The 27448-nt window shown below is 43.2% G+C and overlaps 1 protein-coding gene across 3 annotated transcripts in view; it reads left to right on the forward strand.

The window, feature by feature from the left end:
• The window catches only part of MCF2L2 (MCF.2 cell line derived transforming sequence-like 2), a 260855-nt gene extending 233625 nt beyond the window's left edge, over positions 1-27230 (forward strand). The window contains exons 26-29 of one of the 3 annotated variants that reach the window (XM_027539944.1): positions 21054-21098; positions 23892-23980; positions 24371-24477; positions 24553-27230. In XM_027539944.1, the coding sequence (XP_027395745.1) occupies positions 21054-21098; positions 23892-23980; positions 24371-24477; positions 24553-24703 (392 nt within the window). In that variant the 3' untranslated portion in view covers positions 24704-27230. Of the gene's footprint in view, positions 1-21053; positions 21099-23891; positions 23981-24370 lie in introns of all 3 variants that reach the window. The other 2 variants (XM_027539970.1, XM_027539960.1) reach the window with 2 other exon arrangements.
• The last annotated feature ends 218 nt before the right edge of the window (positions 27231-27448 follow it).

Below are 27448 nucleotides of genomic sequence, written 5' to 3' on the forward strand. Positions count from 1 at the left end.
GTGTCTGTTTTTGTACCACCACTACATATTTTGATTACTGTATCTTTGTAGTATAGTTTGAAATCACAGCTCATGATACCATCAGCTTTGTTCTTTCTCAAGATTGTTTTGGCTATTCAGGTCTTTTGTTACTATACAAATTTAGAATTATTTTGTTTACTTCTGTGAAAAAATGCCATTGGTATTTTGAGAGGGATTGCATTGAATCTGTAGATTCCGCTGGGAAGCATAGTCATTCTTAACAGTATTGACTTCCAGTCTGTGAGCATGGTATAACTTTCTATTTGCTTGTGTTGTCCTAAATTTCTTTCATCAATGTCTTATAGTCTTCTCTCCTTGGTTAGATTTATTCCTAGGTATTTTATTCTTCTTGATGCAATTGCAAATTAGATTTTTTCTTGATTTCTCTTTCTGATAGGTCATTGTTAGTGTATAGAAATGCAACAGATTTGTGTATATTACCTTTGTATCTTGCAACTTTATGTAACTAGTTGGCTTCCCCTTGATGCTTTTAATTTTGCCGTTTTAATTACAACCTATCTTAGTGTGGATATCTTTGGGTTCATCTTGTTTGGGACTCTCTGTGCTTCTGAACCTGAATGTCTGTTTCCTTCCCCAAGCTAGGGAAGTTTTAAGCTATTATGTCTCCAACTTCTCTCTCTCTTTTTCTAGAACCCCTAGAGTGCAAATATTAATATACTTGATGTTATCCCAGAGGTCTCTTAAACTATCCCCATTTTTTACAGTTCTTTTTCTTTTCTCTGGCCAGCTTGGGTAATTTCCAGTATTCTGTCTTCCAGTTTGCTGATCCACTCCTCTGTATCATCTAATCTACTGTTGATTCCTTCTAATGTATATTTAATTTTAGTTTATTGTCTAGCTCTGCTCAGTTCTTTATATTTTCAAACTCTTTAAAAGTTGCTCTCTATGTTCATCTATTTTTTAGCTCATTCAGCAGAGGGCATGGCAACCCACTACAGTATTCTTGTCGGGAGAATCCCCATGGACAGAGGAGCCTGATGGGCTATGGTCCATGGAGTCACAAAGAGTCAGACACAACTGAGCAAACTAAGCACAGCACAGCACAGCATTTTATTAGCGTCACCTTGAGCTCTTTATTGGGTAAATAAGTAATAATTATTGCTTAATAGTTCTTCTAGGGTTTTATTCTTGTTCTTTCATTTGGAACATTTTCCTCTGTCACCTCATTTTGCCTAACTTTCTGTTTTTATTTCTATATATTCTATCAGTTATGTTTCCCAATGTCAGAGATGTGGCCTTATGTAGGAGATGTTCTATGGGGCCCAACTTCTCTTTGATCACCAGAGTGATGTGTTCTAGAACTGCCTCCTCTGTGAGCTGTATGGACTTTTCTGTTGTGATGAGGCTGACTACTATAAGCATACTTATAGCCAGGGCTGGCCCCCATCCCACTTGGCTGCCAGGCTCTGGCTCTTTGAGGATGCTCCTTGCCTGCTGGCAAGGAGTACTAGGTCCTGGTGAAGTTGGCTTTGTGACTCAGGGGTTCCCAGGACTAGCACTGGCCCACTAGTGAGTGGGTCTGTGTCCTGGGCCCTCTGGTGGATGAGGCTGGGTCCCTGAATGACTTGGAGATTCATGGGGTCTAAGGGCATCAGGCCTGCTGCTGAGTGGGGCTGTTTCCCAGAACCAATCATCTAGAGGGAAGATGGCACTTGCCAGCACCAGTATCCTCATGGTAGAATGAGTTCCTAAATATGGCTGCTGCCAGCACCTGTATTCCCACGGAGTTCCTAGTTTCTTCCTACCTCTCTGGGAAGTTCTACAAGATTAGCAAGTGGTCTAACCCAGGATTCTTTGAAACTATTTCTTCTGCCCTGGGTCTTAGAGCATGTGAGATTTTGTACATGCTCTTTAAGAGTAGAGTCTCTATTTTCTAGTGCCCTCTAACTCTCCCAAAAGTAATCCCCGCTGGCCTTCAAAGCGTTTGACTCTGGGGGCTCATCTTCCTGGTGCAGGACGGCTGAGCTAGGGAGCTCAATGTGGGGCTTGTATCCCTTGCTCCTTGGGGAGAACTTCTGCAAGTGTGATTATCCTCTTGTTTGTGGGTTGTCTACCGAGTGGGTATGGGTTTTAACTCTACTGCTTTTCTGCCCCTCCTATTTATCTCATTTTAGTTCCTTCTTCATATCTTTAGTTGTAGATAACCTTTTCTGCTAATCTTCAGGTGTTTCTTATCAGTAGTTGCTCTATGCTGCTGCTGCTGCTAAGTTGCTTCAGTCGTGTCCGACTCTGTGCGACCCCATAGATGGCAGCCCACCAGGCTCCCCCGTCCCTGGGATTCTCCAGGCAAGAACACTGGAGTGGGTTGCCATTTCCTTCTCCAATGCATGAAAGTGAAAAGTGAAAGTGAAGTCGCTCAGTCGTGTCCGACTCCTAGCGACCCCATGGACTTCAGCCCTCCAGGCCCCTCCGTCCATGGGATTTTCCAGGCAAGAGTACTGGAGTGGGGTGCCATTGTTGTAATTTTGATGTAGTCATGAAAGGAGGTGATCTTGTGGTCTTCCTAATCTGCCATCTTGGCTATCTCTACTTTCTTTGTCTTTTGACAGTTTGATCATATTATGTATAGGTGGGTGTTCTCTGAGTTTTTATTTCTGGAGTTTTTAGATCACCTTGGATGTGTAGATTAGCATTTTACTTTGAATTTTGGAAGTCTTTAGCCATTACTTCTTCAAGTATTAATTTTTTCAGTCCCTTTTTATGTCCTCTGGGACTCCTGTTAGGTATATGTTGATATGCTTGTTGGTGTCCTACAAGCTTTTAAAGCTCTGTTTATTTTTTTCATTCTTTTCTTTCTATTCTTCAAATTGGGTAGTTTCAATTGACTCATGTATAAGTTCTCTGATTCTTTGCCTGCTCAAATTGGCTATTGAACCATTGAAGTGAATTTTTCACTCCAGTTATTATACTTTTCAATCCAAAATATCTATTTGGTCCTTTTAAAGTATAATTTCTCTCTCTTTATATTCTCTATTTGATGAGAGTTTGTTTTCATACTTTAGTTCTTTATATATGGCTTCCTTTCATTCTAAACATTTTTTTTTTAAGTTGATTTAAAGTCTTGGTCTGGAAAGTGCAATATCTTGGCTTCCTCAGGGACAGTTTCTATTGACTCCTTTTTTTTTTTTTTTCCTGTGTATGGGTTATGTTTTCTTATTTCTCTGTATGCATCATAATTTTTCTTTGGAAACTAGACATTTAAAATGCCATAATGTGGCAACTCTGGAAATCAGATTCTCCTCTATCTCCAGTGTTTGCTATTGTTGCAGTCTGTGGTTTATTTAGTGACTTTTATGAAATAATTCTATAAAACCCATATTCATTGTCCTGTGTGGTCACTGAAGTCTGCTTGCTTCATGGTTGGGCAGAAGTTTTCTTAAACACCTGAAATCAATAAACATTCGGTCTTTGCCAAGGAATTCTGTGTGGACTTTTGAGCACAACTTTAATACTCAGTCAGACAGGTGACAATTTCCTTAGCCTTCACTTATTTTTGTACAGAGTCTCAAAATCAGCTGAGGTGAGAGCATAAGGTCTTCTAAGGTTTTTCCTGAGTGTGTGCACAACCCTTGGCATGTGCACAATGGCCTTCTAGAATCTCCAGAATATTTGGAGGTTTTCAAAACCACTATGGATTCTTATGTTTTTCCTTTTACTTTTTGATTATCTTAGTTTTTCCCCAGCTGTTATCCAGTGCCTCAAGCAGCCAAGAAATTAAATAATCACCTCTATATATTTTCTCTATATAAAGAGCCCTGGGGAAAAGGCTTTTCACACTGAGCAAGCTCTTGGTCGGTTAATAAAGACAGCCTTGCAAGTAGGATATTCCAAGGAACCCCCAGACAATCAAATAATGACAGTTTTCTGGGAATGAGACTTTGAAGGGGGTCCCCATTCTGCCCCCTCCTAGAGCTGCCAGCTTGCTAATTTTCACCATGATTACAGGCTGTTGGTTTCCAAGGCTGCCACTAAGAAAAAGGAGTAGAATGGGACTAGGGTAACTAAAACACCACAAACTCACCGGTCATACTGAGATTCATCCAGTCTTCTTGAACTAAGGCTCTCCTGAAGCCTTTGTTTAATTTCCAGTGTTCTGAAAATACTGTGGCTATTTCTGCAAATTTTTTCCATGCTTTCATTGAGGAGCGAATTTTTGGAGGTTTTTTTTTTATCCCTACACCATTTTCACAGATGTTATTCACTGTATTCCCTTTAATCGCTAAAAATCATCTTTGAGTAGGCTTTATCCTTCACATGTGTCTTCTCAAGTGATATTGGATAGGAAAATCCAAAACAAGCTTCATCCACTGAGTTGCAATCTTTCTTTCAGGTAATGTTGCCAGGGTTAAGGAATGCTAGTTTCATGGGAAAAACCTATCTCCTATCATTTATACTGGCAACAGTTTTTGTTGTTTAATGAGGAAAATTATATACACGTGGAAAGATAACTTTGTCCTCAGAGACTTAGCAGTAATGAAACCATTTTACACTCTTTCTGTGTCTCCTCTGATCATGAGCTTGTCAGGAGGATGTGTGGGTGGATGTGCATCATAAGATATGGAAAAAATGTAAACTAAGAAGTGTGATTGGAAAACTAGCGCATCAGTTTTCAGTCATGACCAAGAGACCTAAGTTCTTGATTTAAATTGTAAGCCTCTGCCAGGAAATGTAACAAGATCATGAAGTTAATTTTAATTTATATGAAATTAAAAGACACTTACTCCTTGGGAGGAAAGTTATGACCAACCTAGATAGCATATTAAAAAGCAGAAACATTACTTTGCCAACAAAGGTCTGTCTAGTCAAGGCTATGGTTTTTCCAGTGGTCATATATGAATGTTAGAGTTGGACTGTGAAGAAAGCTGAGCACTGAAGAATTGATGCTTTTGAACTGTGGTGTTGGAGAAGACTCTTGAGAGTCCCTTGGACTGCAAGGAGATCCAACCAGTCCATCCTAAAGGAGATCAGTCCTGGGTGTTCATTGGAAGGACTGATGCTGAAGCTGAAACTCCAATACTTTGGCCACCTCATGCGAAGAGTTGACTCATTGGAAAAGACTCTGATGCTGGGAGGGATTGGGGACAGGAGGAGAAGGGGACGACAGAGGATGAGATGGCTGGATGGCATCACCGTCTCAATGGACATGAGTTTGAGTGAACTCCGGGAGTTGGTGATGGACACGGGGGCCTGGCATGCTGTGATTCATGGGGTCGCAAAGAGTAGGACATGACTGAGCGACTGAACTGAACTGAACTGAAGATGGGGGGAAAGATATGATTTAATTTTGCCTTTGAACTATTTATAATATGCTAAATACATGTTATGCTAATGGAATATGAGTGCTCTGGAGGCATAATACAGAAAGATATAACAACCCTAGTAGGAAAAGTTACTTATTTTCCCCAGAAACAAACATTCTAATTACAATATTGTTCTAGAAATCCTTACTCTCTAGATCAGTGTTTCACGAAGTGTGGTTTAGGGAAAACTTGCACTGGAATTGCTTGAAGAGCTTGGGTCAAATGCAGGTTTCTGGGTCCTAGCCTAGAACTGTAAAATTAGGATTGCTAGGGTTTATGCTTGGAAATATGCATTGTAGTTTATTAAAGTTTCCGGGAAGAAGCCTTAAACAATTTTTAAAAGAGCTTTATTGAAAAAAATACAGCTTTATTGAGGTATAATTGACATAATAAATTGCACATATTTAAAGTATACAATTTGGTAAATGTTGACACATGTCCACACCTGTAAAAGCATCACCACAATCAAGATAATGAACACCTCTTTCATCCCCCAAATTTTCCTCATGTTTCTTTTTATGACCTTTCTCTTGTACCTCTTTTATCCCTTTACAGCTCTCCAAGTGATCACTGATCTTCTATCACAATAGATTATTTTGAATTTTCTAGAATTCCATAAGGAAACATATAGCATGTACTTTTTCTGGTCTAGTTTCTCCCACTTAGCATAATTACTTTGAGATACATTCATGTTTCTTTGTGTAGCAGTAGTGTATTCCTTTAATTCCTGTGTAGAGTTCCATTGTTTGGATGTACCCCAGCTTACATACGGAGAAGGCAATGGCAACCCACTCCAGTACTCTTGCCTGGAAAATCCCATGGACGGAGGAGCCTGGTAGGCTGCAGTCCATGGGGTCTCTAAGAGTCGGACACTACTGAGCGACTTCACTTTCACTTTTCACTTTCATGCATTGGAGAAGGAAATGGCAACCCACTCCAGTGTTCTTGCCTGGAGAATCCCAGGGACAGGGGAGCCTGGTGGGCTTCTGTCTATGGGGTCGCACAGAATTGGACATGACTGAATAGACTTAGCAGCAGTAGCAGCAGCAGCAGCTTACATATCCTTTTACCTCTTAATGTATATTTGGCTTCTTTCCACTTTTGAGGTGCTAATGCTGCTTTGAAGATTTGGGTACAAATCGTTTTGCAGACATATGCTTTCATTGCTCTTGGGTAAATAAGAGTGTGATGGTTAGGTCATATGGCAGGTGCGTGTTTAACTTTTTAAAGAAATTGCTAAGCTCTTTTCTAATATGGTTATACCATCTTATACTCCCATAGCAGTATATGAAAGTTCCACTTGCTCCACATCTCACCAACACTTGGTATTGTCAGCCTTTTTTCATTTTAAGCCTTCTAATAGGTGTGTAGTAGCATGTTACTGAGGTTTTAAGTTGCTGTGATTAATGGCTGAGCATCTTTTTGTGTGCTTCCTTGCCATCCATATATCTTCTTTAGTGAAGTCTCTGTTCAAATCTTTTGTTCATTGTTTTCTTACTATTTAGTTTTGAGAGTTTTTAAAAAATATATTCTGGATACAAGTCATTTATTGGATATGTAATTTGCAAATATTTTCCTTCAGCATGTAGCTTAGTTTTTCATTCTCTTAAGAGTATCTATTTAGGAGAAGAGGATTTTAATTTTTATGAAATCCAATATTTTTTAACTTACAGATCATACTGTGGGTGTTATGTGTAATAAATATTTGTTTAAAGATAACAAAGATTCTCTCCTATGTTTTCTCCTAGATGTTTTATAGTTTAAGTTTTACACTTAGGTCTCTGATCCATTCTGAGGAATTTTTATGGTATTTGCTATGAGGTGTCAATCAAAGTTTAGTTTTGTGCACATCAATGATTGTTCTACTACCATTGTTGAAAAGACTCTTTTTCCACCAATTGACTATTTATATATGTGCATCTATTGTTGGATGCTCTATTCTGTTTAATTGCCTTAGTTTTCTATCTTGACATCAATACTGTACTATCCTAGATTTCTGTAGTTTTATAATGTCTAAAATCAGATTGTTTGAGTCTTTCAACATTGTTTTTCCTTTTTAAAGTTGTTTTGGCTATTCTATATCTTTTACATTTCTGTATATATTTTCGAATCAGTTGTCAATTTCTACAAGAAACCTTGCTGGGATTCTGATTGGGATTGTGTAAAATCTATAGATCAAATTGGGGATAACTGATATCTTAACAGTAGTGAGCTTAATCTACAATCTAAATTTTAATTAGATCACCCAATTGTTCTTTGCCCCACAGAAAAACATGTTTGTTGTAAAATCTTGGTATTCATTCAGTTAATACCTCAGAAACAAATTTCTCAAGTCTTCCTCAAGCCCTAGCACTCTATGCTCTAGGTTGTGACAGAAATGTAAAATATAGATAAGAAGCAGAAACAGACACTAGCAAGTAGTTTAGAGTGAAAAAAGCAATCAAACTGAACTGAAACATCAGCCCAGAGGCGTGGTTCCAGCCCCTTTCGTCTTCAGACAGGCAAATAGAGGGTCAATTTCACAAAACTTTCCAGCAGCAGAACCAAGTCCCCTGAGCCTGGCTCACCAAGAAGATCTGATGAAATGTCACTTCAAGTGATGCCAACAGCAAGGGCTCTAGGAATTCAGAGAGGCCTCTGCACCCTGTGACTGAGTAAGCAGGAATGGGGCCTTGGGCTGGTTCTTGCGAGGAGATGAGACTCTGGGTGGAACATAGACGCAGGGACATCAGGCAATAGGGGAGGGAGGTTCCTCAGGCAGGTGGTCAGATCAGGAAGGTCAGGACCTCAGCCCCATCACTTTATATAGCTCTATACCCTGCTTTATCCCTACACTGTCACATCCCACTCTCTTAACTAAAGGGAAGAGTGTGACCCTTGCGTGGGACCCAGCAGCACAGGTCAAGGAGGGCAGCGGGCACCGTGGTTTGGGACAACTTCTACGTATACTTCCGTTGTGGCCTGACCACCTGTGACTGGGAGGCCTGGGGACACCAGAAGAAGTTCAGGCTCACTGGGGAGGGGCTCTGGCTGCAGGCGGCTTTGCAGGGGAACATGGTGCCTGGTATAAGGTCTCTCCCTGTCCTGGCAGGGACCTGAGCCTAAGGCAGGAAATCCAAGCTGCAGGCCCATCGTAGCACCTGGACAACTGCCCATCACATGGGTAACGAAAGTGGACCCAGGAACCTTTGAAAATTACTGAGCTGCCTCCAAGGGAGCACGTTCATTGATGACCTGGAGCCAGGCTTGAGAGGTTCCTGGATAGAGTGGAAGGAAATGAGGTTGAGAGAGAGGGAGGTAAACCTCCAGTATCAGACTGAGGCGTTAGGCTTTAACACAAGTGTAGGTGGTGAGGGCCACTGGAGGTTGAGACCTGGTGCTGTTCTCACAGGCTGGAACAACACCCAAATGAAGAATGTGATTCTTATCACTGTCCCAGAAACTCATGCTGTTTCCCTCACCAAGTCAGGTAATTTGGGCTCAGGTGGAAAAAATGAGCACTTAATGTGCACATTGTTTATTCCTTTATTCAGCGCTAATGGAACTCACTGTAGAAACCTGGATGGACCAAGAGTCAAGGCACACAGGGAATGGCAGGATGGCCAGAGAATGGGAGGGATGCCAGGCCCAGGTAAGCCAGGATTGCAGAAAGGTTTTCCAAATGGCTAAGAAAATAAGACCAAAGCCTACACACTTTAATAAATTTTTATAGTATTCTATGTGTCTGCTGCTGCTGCTGCTAAGTCGCTTCAGTCATGTCCGACTCTGTGGGACCCCATACACGGCAGCCCACCAGGCTCCCCCATCGCTGGGGCTCTCCAGGCAAGAACACTGGAGTGGGTTGCCATTTCCTGCTCCAATGCACAAAAGTGAAAAGTGAAAGTGAAGTCGTTCAGTCGTGTCCGACTCTTAGCGACCCCATGGACTGCAACCCACCAGGCTCATCCGTCCATGGGATTCTATGTGTCTACATGTGTATAAAATCAACGTGTAAAATCTATTCAAATTGGCTTATGTTTGAGAGTTAAAAAGTGAAAATGTTAGTAGCTCAGTCACATCTGACTCTTTGCGACCCCATGGACTGTAGCCCACCAGGCTCCTCTGTCCATGAAATGCTCCAGGCAAGAATATTGGCGTGGGTTGCCATTTCCTACTCCAGGGATCTTCCCAACCCAGTAATGGAACCGGTGTCTCCTGCTTTGCAGGTGGATTCTTTACCAGCTGAGCTACTGGGGAAGCTATGTTTGAGAGTGCTGTTTTTTTGTTTTTAATTTCATACCAAGGAAATCTACGGTTTGAAGCAAGCACTAGGTGTGTACTCATTTTTAAGAGGTGTCCAGTGTTGCAGATAGTTTCTATTGATTCTAAATAATTGTGTGTGTTCAGTCGCTAAGTCATGTCTGACTCTGCAACCCCAGAACTGCAGCATACCAGGCTTCCCTGTCCTTCATTCTCTCTCAGTTTGCTCAAACTCATATCCATTGAGTCAGTGAAGCCATCCAACCATCTCATCCTCTGCCACCCCCCGCAACTACATAATTGCTTTCATTGATTTTGTTCATCACTTAGCTTATTACAAGGGATTTCCAATTAAGTTTTAATTTAGTTTAACTTTTGTAATTAAAAACTATTAGCTCCCTGGCCCCACTGCTAGCCTCGGGCATCTCTCCCAATGCTAGGTTGCTGAGTTGCAGTTGAGTCATACCTGCCATTTTGAAACCTACTGTAAGTGCTTTTGCCTCTGGCTGTCTTCTGTAACTTTTCTATGACCTCCAATTCTACTCCTATTGTCACGTGGCTGCCCTGCCTCCTACTTCGCTGACTAGGCAAGTGTACCCTCTGATGTTAAGTCATTCAGCTTCTCTCTTTCTACCCAGAACTCTCCTGATCATCGTCCTTCCTCTCTGCATTCCTCCTTGTCTGGAGGAGGATACACTCATACTTCTTTCAGGGTTCAGTTCTTTCTGGTGCTCCTTACCCATCTATTCCTGCCCACTTAGAAACTCTCCATCTCTAATTCCTCTCCCTGTTCCAAAGCACTCGGGAGGTACCCAATAAACACTTGCTGAATAAACCCGTAGCCTGGGATTCAGTTCATGTACAGCTTGCTTAGTAGAGGCTCCCCTAAAATAAAGAGAGATGATAGTGATGGGAAGGGGCGAGGGCTCTGGTGGACAGCCGAGTCTCTTTCCCTCCTCTCTGTACTCACTCCCTTAAGGAGTACCCCTATCACAGTATTGAATGTGCTGTATTATAATTTTATGACGTGTTTAGCTTTTTCTCCCCACTAGACCATGAATTTTCTCTAGGGCACAGAGGTTGCCTTATTAGTTTTAGTTTCCCTCAGGCTTCATATTACAGAAGAACCTGGCACTCAGGTAGATGCTCAGTAAATGTTTAGTGAATAAATGAAAGAACTGATTGAATAACTGATCACATCAGGCTAGCAAACTACTCTGTAAGACGAGCTAGGAGGTGATAAGCTTTAACTCATCTCCTCACCTCTCCCATTTCAACATTTGCGGCCAGTTAGGTGTTAAATACGTAATCTGTCAGGTGGAATCCCTTTAACATTCCTTTGTTAAATGTCATCCAGAAATCTGGGGCAAGTCTTAGACCACAGGTGGAGGAGGAATAGGAAGCAGGTCCATAAAGCTTTAGCTGGGGAAAATCTGGTGTGAGGCAATACCACTCCTGCCATAGAGAACCAGTGTAGGGAGCTCATGTGTATTTCTCTAAAGCAAAGGCAATGAAGTGGAATTTGTACCCTGGATTGAAAATATGGAAAGAGCTACCGGTAGCAAGGAAGACTCAGTCACCAACACATGTAGGAGTCAAGGTAAGATCCAGTGGTAGAGTGGGGCATGAAATCAATAGGGGTGATGCCAGCTGCTTAGAAGCTGAGGAAGATAGTACCCGAATCTCAGCCCTTCCTTAATCATGTGAGTAAGAAGAAAGGTATAAAATCAACTTCCTGCTATTCATTTGCATAGATCCAGTTAGGCCAGAATGAAAATGAGGGCAAATATTTCACATTGAGAAGTAATTTCCTCACTGGAAGAGCTGTCCTCTTAAGGAAATGGTTGTAGGTTAAGAGCATTGCCAGCATGCCACTGCTTTGGAAGAAAGACACCGAATGGGGGCACAGTACATTTTGCTCTATCCAGGATTTATGGATTTCACCTCCTCCCAAAGCTTTCCCTGAAAAGGTTAGGAACACTTGATCAGTCAGTTTTCTGGTAGGCAGAATCGGGCATGGGGTCAAAAAGAAACAAATGTGGAGGCATTTTTATATTTTGTATTTTAATGGCATGATAGATTATGTGTTTATGGGGCTTGAATGTGCTATTTTTGTTGTCATTTTTTCTTTCCTTGACTATTTAAAGATAATCTTTCCCAAAACACCTTCTTTATGCTTTTTCTACTGCCTGTAATTGAAGTATTAGGAATTTACTATTTGAGACTTTGGTTTTAGATTATCATGTGATGAGTTTGGTGGGACATGAGGGATGTCTTCAGGCATATACTTTATTTGGAAAAGGCCTCTAAAAGGAGTTTTAGTTCAAAATACATTTATTGAGCACCTATAAATTACAAAAAGCCATTAACGAAACATGTACAGCCCACTCCTACTCCAGAACAAGGCTAACTAGTGTATGTTTCTTATTCAGACTTCTAGAGCCTTGGATGCTAATAAGCATGAAATGGCAAATTAACAGGACGATAGCCACATAATTAAGGAACTGAATATTCCATTTTGGTTAACAAATATTAATGGCAATGGCATTTAATTAGGCAGTCCTTCTCAACTAGGGTGTATATGTGTGTTATAAAATTTTATATTTGAAAAATGAAAAATGACATATTTCCTTCTTAGTACAGACCAGAAAAAGTAATCCTTGAGAAAAATTATGGCTGAAGAGAGTTCATAGAATATAATCCCTAAGTTTTCTTTGTAAGATAAAGCCTGTCCCTCCATGTAGCAGAATATCCAGAAGGTATGAAATTTTCGTTTTTCTTTACTGTGGAGACTTTGTATTAACTTATGGGGGAAAAAGCATTTTTAAGAAAAGATAAAACCAGATTTTCATCTCCTAAATAATTGGCTTTATCCTCCAATACTATCTCTGATCAAGTCATATCTTGGCTGCCCACTTAACCGGTGTTCCAGTTTATCAAGTACTGTTAGAAAATTGAGTTTATCCATTTTGTCTGGTCATAAAGTATGTTTTGTTCCTGAGGTGTTTCATGTTCAAGAATCTCTTGAAGAAAACAAAAGATCCTTTGCTTAAGGATAGACAAGTCAACATTGGTACAATCTACAAATGAGCAGATATGAGCCTGTTAATAAAGTTATAACTCCTCCTTTATCCAAAGCATAAAGATGCAAATTGTCCAGCTGCCTTTCTTTGCTTCCTTCTGTCTCTGTCCAGGTAGTTGAGGTCATCAGACCCAAAGACATGAAGTAAGCAGAAGAACAGCTGACATTTAGTTAAGGGTGTTCCAGTCCAGGCTTGGTTGTAGACTGTGCCCATATATATTATGTATATCTGTGTGTGTGCACACATGCATGCACACACCTTAAATGCCAGGAAGCAGGCTGGTTTCAGGAGGCAGAAAGATATAATGGTAATAACTCTTAGGATGACATGAGCTTTGGTGACTTTTTTACTAGCTAAGTTCACAAAAACCTGTTAGCTCTTCAAACGATTGGCTATTGCAGCAAAAAACTGAGAGTTACACGGTAAACGTAGTATAGGACACTAATGTGGGGAGGATGTGGAGCAATAGGAACTGTCACTTGTTGCTGATGAGAATACAAAACAGTACAAAGAGCTGGGCAGATTTTCACACAGTTAAAATAATCTTACCATGTGGTCCAGTGATCATACTCCTTGGTACTTATCTAAATATTTACCAAACTATGGTACACCCATACAATGGGATATTATTCAGCAGCAAAAGGAAATGAGCTGTCAAGCCTTAAAATGATCTGGAGGAAACAAATGCATATTGCTAAGTGAAAGAAGCCACTCTGAGAAGGTTATATATACTGTATGATTCCAACTATATGACATTCTGGAAAAGAGAAAATGAGAGACAATGAAAAGATCAGCAGTCACCAGGGGTTCAGTGTAGGGGGTGGGAAATGAGTAGGTGGAATGCAGGAGATTTTTAGGGTACTGAAACTGTTCTATATGATATAATGGTGGCTGCATGGTGTTACGCATCTGTCAAGACCCACGGAAGGTACAACACAAAGAGTAAACCCTAATGTAAGCTATGGACTTTAGTTAGTAATAGTGTATCAATACTTGTTTATCAATTGTAATGAACGCACTGCACTAACACAGGATGTAAATACTAGGAGAAACTGTGGGGAGAGAATGTGAAGGGTCATATGCAAACATCTGTACTTTCTGTTCAGTTTCTCCATAAGCTTACACCTGCTCTAAAAACAAAACCTACTAGTTTTTAAATTTAAAAAACCTACACACAGTAGTATAATAGAGGCTGTTGAGACCTCATCCTGATCCTTTTTGTTAGTCAGTTGCAATCTTCAACTGACCAGAGCCATCCATCCAAGAAATACGTGAGAGCTTATGGCCTCTCTCTAGGGCAGCTTTTCTGGCTGATTCAGGGCACAAAAGCTAGCCCTTCTCCCTCCAGATAGGACACTTGTGGTGCCTTCCATGCCCCAGAACTTCTAGGTGATCAGGCTGATGCTAGATCTTGGCTGAACCCTCATCTGCGCTGGGTTCTTCCTTCCTCTATCTTCGGCCCTCAGTGCCTTACACATTTCACCTGAATGCCCTTTCTCCTCAACTCATTTGCACAATCTGCTTCTGGGAAATCTGACCTAAGACAGTACCAGGAGAGGTCCTAGAAAGGATGGGACTCTGGTGTTGGGTCACTGCTGGGAAGATGGCAATGAGGCATCACTGCAGTAGGTGGGATGTTGGGAATCTTGGACCCTAGCCTGTGTAGCTGTTCAATTGCTAAGACCTTCCCTGGTGGTGAACTGGGATCAGACACAGGCAGACAGGGATGCATCAGCAGGTGCAGTGTCTCTCACATTTGAGAGGTTTGGGAAAGATATTAACTATCAGGAATGTGGAACTGGGAGGGTACTGCTAAGCACCAATGGTGCATTAAAGAGAGTGAAGACAGTGGCAGACTCAGAGTAATTGCCAATTTAAAGCACAGTGTGTGAATCAGAAGGCCTCCTTTCTAGTGTTCAGCCCCTCATCACCTACAGCAGAGGGCATACTTGAGAGAAGGATGAATTCTCAGCCTAGGCAAGTCTGGTGCCTGATTATTTGGGGTCCCTAGTGCCAACAGATGAAGCAGGCAAGTTGGGCCCTGATAAGGAAGATGTGCAACCGAAAAACTGGAGAATATCTGGGTGCATGCCCTTGTTCCCCTGGACTGGCAGAAGTGTGCCATTCCCCCTTGATGGAAGATCAGCCGTTCTCCTCCCTGCGAGATTATGCAGAAGTCTCAGATAAGACATAGAGTAAGTCCCCTGATACGAACAGGTTCCATTCTAAGAGTGTGTTATATCCAATTTGTTCATAAGTCCAACAAAGTCAGCCTAGATACCAAACTAACTCAATCAGCTATATAATACTGTACTATAATAGGTTTATAATACTTTATACACAAATAATACATAAGAAACAAACACACAAAAAATAAACCTTATTTATTTGTACCTTGAAAAGTACAGTACAACAGTTGGCATAGAGGGGCTGGCTTTGAGTCAATAAGAGTCACTATGAAGAAGAGTCACTGACTGGAAAAGGGAGAGGAGGTAGGAGATGGTAGAGCTGAAGGATCATCAGCAACAGGAGATGGAAGGCAGACTGCAATTTCACTCATGCCTGACTGATGGCACAGGTTCTGGTTCCTTGCTGGATTCAATTCGATCTACCCTCTTCAAAAAACAATCCAGTGATATCTGGGTACTAGCTTTTTTTCTTCATCGTAGATGACAGAGTAACACTAGATTGCATTCTGAATGGCTGCAATCTTCATGTACCATTCTAGGTTTGGACCCTGTGTCTTAAAAATTAACAGTGCCACCTCAAATAAAGAAAATCCCCTTGGCATTTCCTGCAGTGTGACTCTCTTTGGTTCTTCAGTTACTTCTTCTTTCTTTTGTCTCTCTACTCTTGCAATTACTTTCACTTTTTTTTTCATCATTATCACTTGGAGCTTCTTAGCAGTACCAGCTACATGACCCTGCTTTTACACTTGCTTCCAGACATCCTGGGCTTGAAATAAAGCTACTGTTCTACGGTACTCTACACAGCACTGTACAGTAAAGTACACAAAGGTACAACTACTTTCAGAGGCTTTACACATGCAACAATGTACGCCAGATGCATGAACAAACTTACATGATTGGACATGTGAATGCACGTTCACATCTTTGAAAGTTCTCAACTTGAAGGTTCATATGTAGGGGACTTACTGTGCAAGACAATGCTTGCCCTCCTCAGGATACATCCTCATAACCCTTCCCCAACCCCTTCTTGAATGATAACTAGCATCAGATTACATGATCTGACTGGGGAAGAGGCACATAAACATATGGATGTGAGCTCAAAATGTGAGGATCTTTGTGCTGTGCTTTAACAACTCCAGAGAACATCCATTGCAGAGAAGTTACCAAAGAACCAAGCTGACTGGATGACCTAGCCAGGAGGTATCAGCCGGCTTCTTCCTTGGCACCCCAGTACCTGCACAATGGGCTCACGAATGGAGAAGTCTTGGCAGTAGAACAGAAGGCTGTGCATGGTCCCAGCAGCATGGGCTCCCTGTCATCAAGACCAGTCTAGCTGCTGCCAGTGTTGACTGCCAGCAGAGACCCATGCTGAGCCCTTGAGGAGAACAGGTGATTTCCTCAGGCCCTCCAAGCTTGAGAGTACAGTGATTCACCGTGAGTGGGGTTGACACCTGTGCCTGTCCTACTCTCTGTGCGTCAGTTTGCAACATCGAGAATAGAACACTGCTTTGTCTGAGAGACTCATTCTGGCGAAAGAGGAACAGCCATGGGCATGTGACCACAGGACCAGCCCACTGAGCCTTCCACAGGTTCAGACGCTGCTGACCTGATAGAGCCTCTTGAAGGCACCTGTGAACAGCAGTTTGAACATGAGACTGAGGGGTTGGTATGCTAACCTCAGGATGCAGTACATACCTTAAACCAATAGCCACTTTATGGCACCAGGACCCCAGGAGGCAGAATATATGGATATGGGAGCCAAGAGGTTGAGTGACTTGTGACCTTATTCATTGTCACACCCAAAGTGACCCACATGGGGAATTGTCCTCCCATTCCTTCTACTTCAGCCTCAGTGGGTCTGAAGGTCTTGATTTCCATGGGGGACAATTCCACCCGTGGACATAGTAAGAGTCCTAGTTAAATCTATGTCTGCTGCCTGCTGCTGAAGTTGTCCTTAGGTTGTACTCTTAAGTCATTATCCCCCTCCCACTCATTCTACATCCCTTTCCCTCTCACCTGGCACTTCGCTGGTGGCATACATAGTGGGTGTTCCAGACTCTCGTCTGGCTTTTGCCCTTTTACTTGCCCATTTACAGTGCCAGTGGGGCAGGGAAGTACTGGGACACGTCCCTGTGGATGACGGGAGCACCAGATGTGTTCCTCTCTGCCTCTGTTAGGTAGCAGGCTGCCCGCCTCCTGATGATCAGGATCAAGGACTTCCTGGAGCATGACAACTGTTTCCTTTGTCTGGTGGGCTTTATATTTTATTCTTATGGGAAAACTCTCACTAAATCTCTGATTAAATGGGCAAGGCTTCAGCTAAGCCCAACTAGACACCTCAGAGGGCAGCTGGTTGCTGAGCTACCTGAGAGTTTCCCAATTGTGAAGTTGCTTTGACCCCAGGTCCTAGCAGCCCTGAAAGTCTAAGGCAGCAGGATCAGGCTGCTCTAGAAACTGGCAGGGATTCTGACAACAAAATTTGTTGTTAATCAGTCACTCAGTCGTGTCCAACTCTTTGCAACTACATGGACTGCAGCATGCTAGGCTTCCCTGTCCTTCACTGTCTCCTGGAGTTTGCTCAAACTCATGTCCACAGCAATATATGCACTAAAAAATACATAAATAAATAAAGAGTACTGTGAGAATATGTGGAAACTGAAAGCAACTGAATGCTTCTGAGTGATTCCCTTCCTCTTGGCCAGAGTTCAGTTAGTTCAGTCACTCAGTCCTGTCTGACTGAGACCCCATGGACTGCAGCACACCAGTCTTCCCTGTCCATTACCAACTCCCAGAGCCTACTCAAACTCATGTCCATTGAGTCTGTGATGCCATCCAACCATCTCAGCCTCTGTCATCCCCTTCTCCTCTTGCCTTCAGTCTTTCTCAGTACCAGGGTCCTTTCCAGTGAGTCAGTTCTTTGCATCAGATGGCCAAAGTATTGCAGCTTCAGCTTCAGCATCAGTCTTTTCAATGAATATTCAGGACTGATTTCCTTCAGGATTGACTGGTTGGATCTCCTTGTAGTCCAAGGGAATCTCAAGAGTCTTCTCCAACAGCACATTTCAAAAGCATCAATTCTTCAGTGCTCAAATTTCTTTACAGTCCAACTCTCACATCCATACATGACCACTGGAAAAACCATAGCTTTGACTTGATGGACCTTTGTTGACAAAGTAATATTTCTGCTTTTTAATATGTTGTCTAGGTTTTCATAACTTTCCTTCCAAGGAGTAAGCGTCTTTTAATTTCATGCCTGCAGTCACCATCTGCAGTGATTTTGGAGCCCAAGGAAATTAAGTCTGTCACTGTTTCATTGTTTCCCTATCTATTTGCCATGAAGTGATGGGACCGGATGCCATGGTCTTAATTTTTTGAATCTTGAGTTTTAACCCAGCTTTTTCACTCTTCTCTTTCACTTTCATCAAGAGACTCTTCAGTTCCTCTACACTTTCTGCCATAAGGTTGGTGTCATCTGCATATCTGATGTTATTGATATTTCTCCCAGCAATCTTGATTCCAGCTTGTGCTTCCTCTAGTGTGGCATTTCACATTGATGTACTCTGCATATAAATTAAATAAGCAAGGTGACAATATACAACCTTGACATACTCCTTTCCCAGTTTGGAACCAGTTCATTGTTCCATGTCCAGTTCTAACTGTTGCTTCTTGACCTGCATACAGATTTCCCAGGAGGTAGGTAAGGTGGTCTGGTATTCCCATCTCTTTAAGAATTTTCCACTGTTTGTTGTGATCCACACAGTCAAAGACTTTGGTATAGTCAATAAAGCGGAAGTAGATGTTTTTCTGGAATTCTCTTGCTTTTTCTATGATTCAACAGATGTTGACAATTTGATCTCTGGTTCCTCTGCCTTTTCTAAATCTACCTTGAACATCTGGAAGTTCTCAATTCACATACTGTTGAAGTCTTGCATGGAGAATTTTGAACATTACTTTGCTAGTGTGTGAGATGAGTGCAGTTTTGCAGTAGTTTGAACATTCTTTGGCATTGCCTTTCTTTGGGATTAGAATGAAAACCTGGCCAGAGACAGGTATGAAAAGGACATGGACACTTCAGATAGAGACCACATTGTAGATGTCCAAGCTTATACTCTGGGGCACCAAGCAAAAGATCTTAATCCAACCTAGTACTGGTGCAAGCACCCTGGAGATCTCACCTGTCATGAGCTCTGGAGAGCTATTGGGATGAACTAGGCAGAACAAGACCCCACTGGCTGACTCCTAGAAGGCAGAGAAAGAGCACATTATCAACACTGCACACAGTTAGGGGTCCCAGCACTGAGGACTCACAGACTTCAGCTCCTTCTCTTTGTGTGAATTATTTAACTTATTTGTGCTTGCATTGTTCTCATCAATTATTTTACAAAATGGAAGTAATACTGTATGGTCTTCTGAGAATTAAATGAAGTTCTTAGGCTGGTGCCTAGATTGTATTAGCATATTGAATAGCAATTAGTTACCTACGTTTGTTCCTTCAGGGAAGGGAAGGAAAGCTCGGGAGCTTACGTATTGCTTTAAGGTAGCTCGATTCCAGTACTCTTGCCTGGAAAATCCCATGGATGGAGGAGCCTGGAAGGCTACAGTCCATGGGGTCCCTGAGGGTCGGACACGACTAAGCGACTTCACTTTCACTTTTCACTTTCATGCATTGGAGAAGGAAATGGCAACCCATTCCAGTATTCTTGCCTGGAGAATCCCAAGGACGGGGGAGCCTGGTGGGCTGCCGTCTATGGGGTCGCACAGAGTCGGACACGACTGAAGTGACTTAGCAGCAGCAGCAGCTCTCTACTCCCCAACCCCCAAGTGAAAATGATATACTTTAACTTATATGATAGAGATAGTTATTTTAAAGGAATAGAGGAATAAAGGAAACTCCAGTTTAAAAAAAAAAGAAACAGTTTACCCCTTTGGAGTCCCTGGAGTAAGAGCCACCCCTGAACTAGCAGGATCTACAGTTGTCCCTTTATGCCACCTAGTGGACAGCAAGGGAAAGCCCTAATTTTATTTTCAAAGTCTGCTAAGTTGCTTCAGTTGTGTCCAACTCTGTGCGACCTCATAGACGGAAGCCCACCAGGCTCCCCTGTCCTGGGGATTCTCCAGGCAAGAACACTGGAGTGGGTTGCCATTTCCTTCTCCAATGCATGAAAGTGAAAAGTGAAAGGGAAGTCACTCAGTCCTGTCTGACTCTTAGCGACCCCATGGACTGCAGCCTACTAGGCTCCTCTATCCATGGAATTTTCCAGGCAAGAATACTGGAGTGGGGTGCCATTGCCTTCTCCGTTTCAAAGTCTACAGTTAACCAAAAACATGTATTCTTTTTTTTAACTTTTTATTTTGTATTGGGGTGAAATTAATGGCTTCCCAGGTGGCACTAGTGGTAAAGAACCTGCCAGCCAATGCGGGAGACAAAAGAGACGCGGGTTTGATCTCTGGTTGGGAAGATCCCCTGGAGGAGGGTGTAACAACCCACTCCAGTATTCTTGCCTGGAGAATCCATCCCATGGACAGAGGAACCTGGAGGACTATAGTCCATAGGGTCGCAAAGAGGTGGACATGACTGAACTGACTTAGGATGCATGCATAGCCGATTAACAATGTTGTGATAGTTCCAGATGAACAGTGAAGGGACTCAGCCATACATATACATGTATCTAAAGAGGACAGTTTAAACTCACTAATGAGCTCACTTGTTAGTAAATTTCATTTTTTGTGCAAAATAAAAGATCAAGATTTTAAAAACTAGGTGTTAAAACTAAACTCCCTAAATATTTTAGGATTTATGTGGCGTGTGCTATAAAGATCATTCACTGAAGGAAAAGAAAGTACACCTGTCCTTATCAGCATGAATTTTCATGACCCACCTTTTCTATTCTTCCTGTCCTTCTCCAATAACACTCCTTATGCTCATACTGTACGTGGACTGGGAGTGTCCCAGACTCAGGGTAAACCTTCCCAACACACTGCTGGACCTGGGCTGGTACCAGGGTCATTCTGTTCATTTTCCAAGAATACAGCTATCACTTGAAATTTTGCTGTACTCAAACTAAATATTTGTCAAGGGTCTGTGTGTTTGGTTTGGTTTTTCGTGTGTATGTGTGTGTGTGTGTGTGTGCTCCTGCACACATGCACGATCTGCTTCCTGTTAAACCCTTTTTTAACCTTTATAATGTTTCCTCTCTCAGATGTTTATGAAGATGAAGACAATGGCAGACAAATATCCCTAAAACGTGAGTAATAATAGCACACTGGAGTGCCCAGAGCAGTTCTGAGACATTCTCTTTAGTATTACTGTAATTACTATTAACAGTAATCATAATAAGTGTTATTTATTAAATTCCACATTACTTTATAAACATTTTTGCTAATTCTTACATCAACACTGCAAAATAAATATTATTATTTTAGAAACAAGGAAACTGACGCTCAGAGAGGTTAAGTGGCTTACCCAAGATCACACAGCCAGTGAATGAGGGGCAAAATCAAAACTACACCCAGGTCTGACTGCCTCCAAAGCCCTTGCTCCCACCCCAGGCGATGGGCTCTCATTCATTCGCTGAGGTGCCTGTGACCCGCCAGACCGATTTGGGGTCCCCTCAGTGCTGCCACCTGAGTACTAAGACTTAGTACCCAAGACTCTAAGTACCACAGAGTCCACGGCCAGTGAATCCAGGAGAAAGGGATTAAGTATGGAAATGACAAAGATATAGTAAAAGACTGCCCATGAGCTGCACCTTCCTCCCCTGCACAACTAGGGACTTTGACTGAGGGATGTTCTCCAAGGCTTCTGGGTTCTAAGAATTCTGGGTTCCTTCCAGGAGCCACAGGGGAGGCTGGGTGAATAGGGTGTGGTTCCTACTGTCGGAGCCCAGGGCCCATGAGGAAGAAATGTGAGGGCTCACCCAGGGCAGATGCAGTTTGCCTCAGAAGAAATTCTCCCTCCAAGGGTATTGTGAGGAGAATGTGGGTGACAGAAGCCCCCTGCCCGCACCCATCCTGCAGGGCCAGCAGCAGAGAGGGGCCCAGCACCAGATCATCACGTCAGCCCAGGAGCTGCTTACCCTGAGGAATGTCTGGAACTTGTCCTCATGGCTTTTAGTTCCTATATTTCCTTCCAGCCCACTGTCACCCCAGGCTGGCTGCCCATGTTCTATGGCTGATGAGGCTTCAGGGCCCAGCCCCATCCCCAGCAGGTACCTCTGGGGTCCCTCTAGGGTCCCTGGCACCTGGCACTGTCTGGGTCACTCAGACCTCAGCCCCTGGAGACACAGCTCTTCGGATCACACAGGGGTGGTCAAGAATACGGCTGCTCCGCTCCTCCCTAATAACCTTCCAGCAAGACCACCATCCTGTCCTCACTGTCTGCCCCTGTAAGGCACCCAGGCTGGATGATCACCCTAAAGAGGTATCTCTGGGGGTTCCTGTGGATGCCCCAAAGTCACATCAGAAGGAGGGCAGTGGGAGGCACCTTGCAGAGCCAGGTTCTCCTCTGCTCACCCCACCACCTCCCAGGAGCCAGAATTAAACCAGGCTGTGCCCTTGCATCGGGCCAGGTTTCTGGAGGCTTCCCCGCTGCTCCACGTGTTGCTAGCACAGCCCCTACTGCCCTGCTCTGGGAAGGACCTGGGGCCCCAGAACACAGTTAGGGGGGCCTCCAGACAGTAGGTTGGGAGCTCCCACTTTCTGGCTGCCTGCTCCCAGAGGTGCTGTGCCCCACCCCACCCCATCCCAACTGCAGGCTCCTTCCACTCCCTCTCCTCTGCCAGTCCTCTGCCCAGAAGGCCCTCCTCCATGGGCCTCGCCCCAATGCCCTCCCCCTGAATTCTCACTTGAACTAAAAACTCTCTCCTGCACTCAGATTCCTGAGGGATCTGGAACTCAGCTGATGCTCAACCTGGGGCTCCCTCAGGTGGGCTCATTCTGCAGATGCTCACTTCCCTATGCTGACTTGGCAGCACTGTGGGGACAGGGATCGTGTCTTTTAGAGCATAGGATAAAGAATAGTAATGTGTAAGGAATTCCCTGGCAGTCCAGTGGTTGGGACTCCGAGCTCTCACTGCCCAGGGCCTGGGTTCAGTCCCTGTTTGGGGGCCTAAGATTTCACAAGCCAAGCTGTGTAATTTAAAAATAAAAAATAAAAAATGTGTAGATTCCAGCTGCATTGTTTACCTGATATCTCAACTGGTAAAGAATCCACCTGCAATGCAGGAGACTGGGGTTCGATCCCCGGGTTGGGAAGATCCCCTGAAGAAAGGAAAGGCTACTCACTTCAGTATTCTGGCCTGGAGAATTCTATGGACTGTATAGTCCGTGGGGTGGTAAAGAATTGGACGTGACTTTCACTCACTTTCATGCAGTGTTTACAGGCCAAGGGAATTTACTCAACCTGGTGATTAATCTCTCTCATCTCAGTTTCTCATCTGTAAAATGGGGCTAAAGTCCATACAGTTGTGTGAGGCTTCACTTCTGATAAATGCCTGACATCCCAGCAGACACAGCAGGCTCAGTATTTGGTGGGAGTGGCTGTTCCCCACAGTGTCTTTAACAGGCCTGGCAGGACAGGTGCACAGTGGTGCTGCTAACTAGTAAATGAATCTCATTGGAGAGAGAGGCAGGATGTACTTACTGTCCCTCTCATTTTCCCTCGGATAGAGCAGTGACATTTGGCAGAGGCTGCCAAGGAGATGGGAAACAAGCAGTTATCAGGGGAGAGAAGGAGGTAAGGATGAGAGGAGGGTGGGAAGGAGCAAAGTCAAGAAGGTCCTCAAGACAAAAAGACAATGACTTCTTGGCGGACAGGGAGGTAGGGCTATGAGTACCATGTGGACACGCCTTCTCAGTCACAGTTAGGGAATTTTGAGCTGGAACAGGTACCCTTCCTCCTGGTCCAGGGGAAGCAGTCCTGTCCTGGGAGAGGAGAGGGAGATGGGGAGAATGGGTTCCCCCCCATGGTGGGTTGTGGGGGAATGTCCTCCCATGCCCTCCCCCACAGCAGGCCAAATTCTTCACTTTCCCTCCCTAAGGTTGCTCAAGCAGGGAGTTTATCTCCATGGAAACCTCTGTCAATTGTGAAGGTGCAGAAGATTTGGAAAAGGAGAACAGTGTCCTGAGTGTAATTTATTTCCTTCTTACTTCCTTCGTATTCTCCCTCACTGTTCATCAGCTTCTACTGCCCGTTCTTCCTCTCCCCTTTCCCTTTCGTCCTCCTTTATCACGATTCTCACCCATAAGGAACCAGCTTAATCAAGGAAGCTGAGGTCACTGGATCTGCAAAGTGGCTCCCACACCACTCCCCACCCCCTACCTCCCACCCCCAGCCCAGCATGCGCTGCATCACCGGCTCCTTAGCGATGCTCTGGTTTCGGGCCAGAATTAGGGGCTCTTGCTGTGGGACCTGAGTGGCCCCGTGGGAGAGTTGGGGTGGCCCCGCCCTGCCAGCGGGAATCGCCGTGTGGATCTGATCCACCTCCCCAGCACTGCATCACTGTCCCTTCCCTTCCAGCTCTCGGGACTTTTCCGGTTGGACGACAGTTACGAGACCTCCACGTCTGGTCAGGAGAAGGGAGAAAGCATTCGGGGAGAGAAAAAGGGCTGTCAAAAGAAGGACACGTGAGTGGAACGCGGAAAGAAAAGTAAGCCAATTTGTTAGCAGTTGCTCCTCTGACTTTCTTCTTGGAATTTCAGGGCCACGAACAAAACTGAGGAGAGCCTTGAGACGTCTACTGGCTTGCTCGCCCCTGCGGGGAAGGCCAGTTTCCCCCGAGCAGAGGCAGTGCGGGCAGAGGCAGTGCGGGCGCAAGAAGGAAGCCTGAGGCCGCCCTCTGCAGAGAACTGACACTCGTTCCAGACCACTGAGCATCCCCGGCCGATTGTATTCCGGGGAGCCGCTTCTGTGGGCGCGGAGCAGAAGCAGCAAAGGGATCTCACAGCCCACACACAGATCCGCTGTCCTGCCGGGGGCGACTGGACCATCTTCCCGGAGCCTGAGGAGCGGTCCACGTCTGCGCGGGGAGCCTCGGGCTGTTCTACGCGCCGCCTCGCGAGCGCAGGGACTCGGAGCAGACCCCTTGGAGAACCTGCAGATGCCGCCACGCGCCCGCGCTGGGACAGGGCGCAGAGTCCGTGGAAAACCTTGCGCCCTTCTAGACGTGCCTAGAGTGTGGACTCCGCGGAGAACCTCTAACTGCTCCACATGTGCGCCTACAGAGGTTAGGGATCCAGTCCTGGAGAGCTGAGTCCAGGGTTTCTGAATGTTGGCACTTTTGACTTTAGTATAACTGCTGTGGAGGCTCTCGGGCATTGTAGAATGTTTAGGGGCATCTCTGCCCTCTATCCCCTAGATGCCAGAGGCACCTCCCACCCACTCACCGAAATTAAGACAATCAAAAAATGCCTTCAGACATTGCCAAATTTCTGCTGGGGCGGGAGTGGAGAGCTCGGTTGAGAACCTCTGATCGGAGCCGCTCAAACTCCACAGGGCAGCCCTGCGCTCTTCTCCTTGAATCCCCACAAGAATGTTAACTGTGATATTTGTGTTACTTTGTTCCAGGGTTGTTTCCTCTTAGTGAGGGCTGGCTACAAGTTAACTTCTGAGATATTTACGTTTAGATTTATTAGTTTTTAAGTTAGCTTCATTTATTTTCAGTAATTTATTTTTAGTTTAATTAGTTAATATTCATTTTTGTTTTTAGTTTTATCTTTATTTAATTTCATAGCTTTAAAGCTACCTGTTTATAGCTATTTGGTCTTACTTAGTTCCTTAGTTTTTGAGTTATTTTCAGTTACTCATTTACGGTTACTTTGTTTTGAGTTATGTATTTCCAAATTAGTTACCTTTAGAATTATTTATTTTAAATTATCTATCTTTGCAATTGTTAATATCTGAGTTATTTTCATGTTTTTATTTTTAATTGTTGGCAATTTGGGGATTATTTATTTTTACAGCTACTTATTTGAATAGTAAATATTCACTTGAAGTTTTTTAATTGCTTTATTTTCAGAATAAAATACCTGTAGTTATTTTAGGGCTTTTCCCCTAGATATTTAGTTTTAGAGTTACCTATATTCACAGTAATTTATTTTCATTTATTTTAGAGTCTGGGTTATTTTTACACTCATTTGGGGGTTTTTAGTTATTAATATGTGGTTTTAAATTATTTTCAGTTGTTGCATCTTGAGCATTATATTTTGAGCTTCTTACTTTCAGAACTTTTGAGATACTTAGTTTTTGAGTTATTTTCAGAGTTACTTATTCTCAGTCGTTTCTTTTCAGTCATGTCTTTGTCATTCAAGTTTTTTTCTATTTTGTATTTTTCATTATTTTGTTTTCAGTTTTATTTACAGAATTATTAGTATTTCTTTAGAATTATTTAATCCATCAGTCAGGATCCATTCAAGAGAAACACTATAGTATACTAGTTATTTTAACAGAAAGAATTTATTTTAACAGAAAGAATTTAATATAAGGAAGTACTATCCAGGTACTGAAAATTTCAATGGGGGAAAAACAGTGATAATCAGATATCATGAAGATTTTAACTTCTCTGCTGGCATCAGGAAAGACCAAGGAGTTATGAAGATGAGTGAGAGGTTCCTGGGTCCAGTTGGGGGAGTCAGATGTGGAAATAGGTGATCACAACACAGTGTGTGACACACAACTCTGCCGCTATGTGATGAGGCCGTGTTTGGAAGATGGTAAACTGCTGCTACTGCAAGGGAAATGCAATTTTGAAATTTTTAGACTTCTTAAAAACCAGAAAAATAATAGAGGCTGAATCTTCTGTGAATGAGATTTGTGTCATCTTTCTATTTGGGTAAATGAAAAGAACTAAAACCTTCAGGTAAATCCTTCAGCCTCCTTTTATGAATACTAGTTGCTCAATACCCATTCCAGTGTTCTTGCCTGGAGAATCCCAAGGATGGGGGAGCCTGGTGGGCTGCCATCTATGGGGTCGCACAAAGTCAGAAACCACTGAAGCAACTTAGCAGCAGCAGCAGTTGCTCAATTAATCATGTCCCCTGTTGCCCACTAGAGGTCTTCATTTCAGCAGGTTGCTTAGGAATGGGAATTCTGTAGCCCCAGTCAAAGTGCTCTGGTATAGGAACTGTAAAATCTGGCCAGAGTCTGTCCACAGTAAAGAACAACCAGGCATTATGAAATTATTAGAAAAGTTAGAGATATTCTAAACCAGCATTTCCCAGAGTATATTTTGCAGAATAGGCAGAAGAATGTTAGAGTTCAATGAGTTAATCCCACAATGAAAAAGAATTATGTAAAAATAAATATACTTTACAAGTAGTACATATTACTGTCTTGGTTGATCCCAACTGGTAAATTAAAGGAGCTGAGAACTCTTTCAGGACGAAAGTCTGTATATTTTTGTTAAACTCATGATTTCCCAAACTTATTTGACCACAGAACCCTTTTCTTTGTGAAATATAACATCCAATATGTATTAGTAAAAGGAAAGACTTTGCTATAACAAAGAGATCCAACAATATATTGACTAAAGAATATTTCCGTCTGTGAAACAGCCTGAGTTGAGCTTGCAGTCTACTCTGCTTCACATGGTCATTTATT

This window comes from Bos indicus x Bos taurus, chromosome 1, assembly GCF_003369695.1.
Source record: "Bos indicus x Bos taurus breed Angus x Brahman F1 hybrid chromosome 1, Bos_hybrid_MaternalHap_v2.0, whole genome shotgun sequence".
Taxonomy (NCBI): Eukaryota; Metazoa; Chordata; class Mammalia; order Artiodactyla; family Bovidae; genus Bos; species Bos indicus x Bos taurus.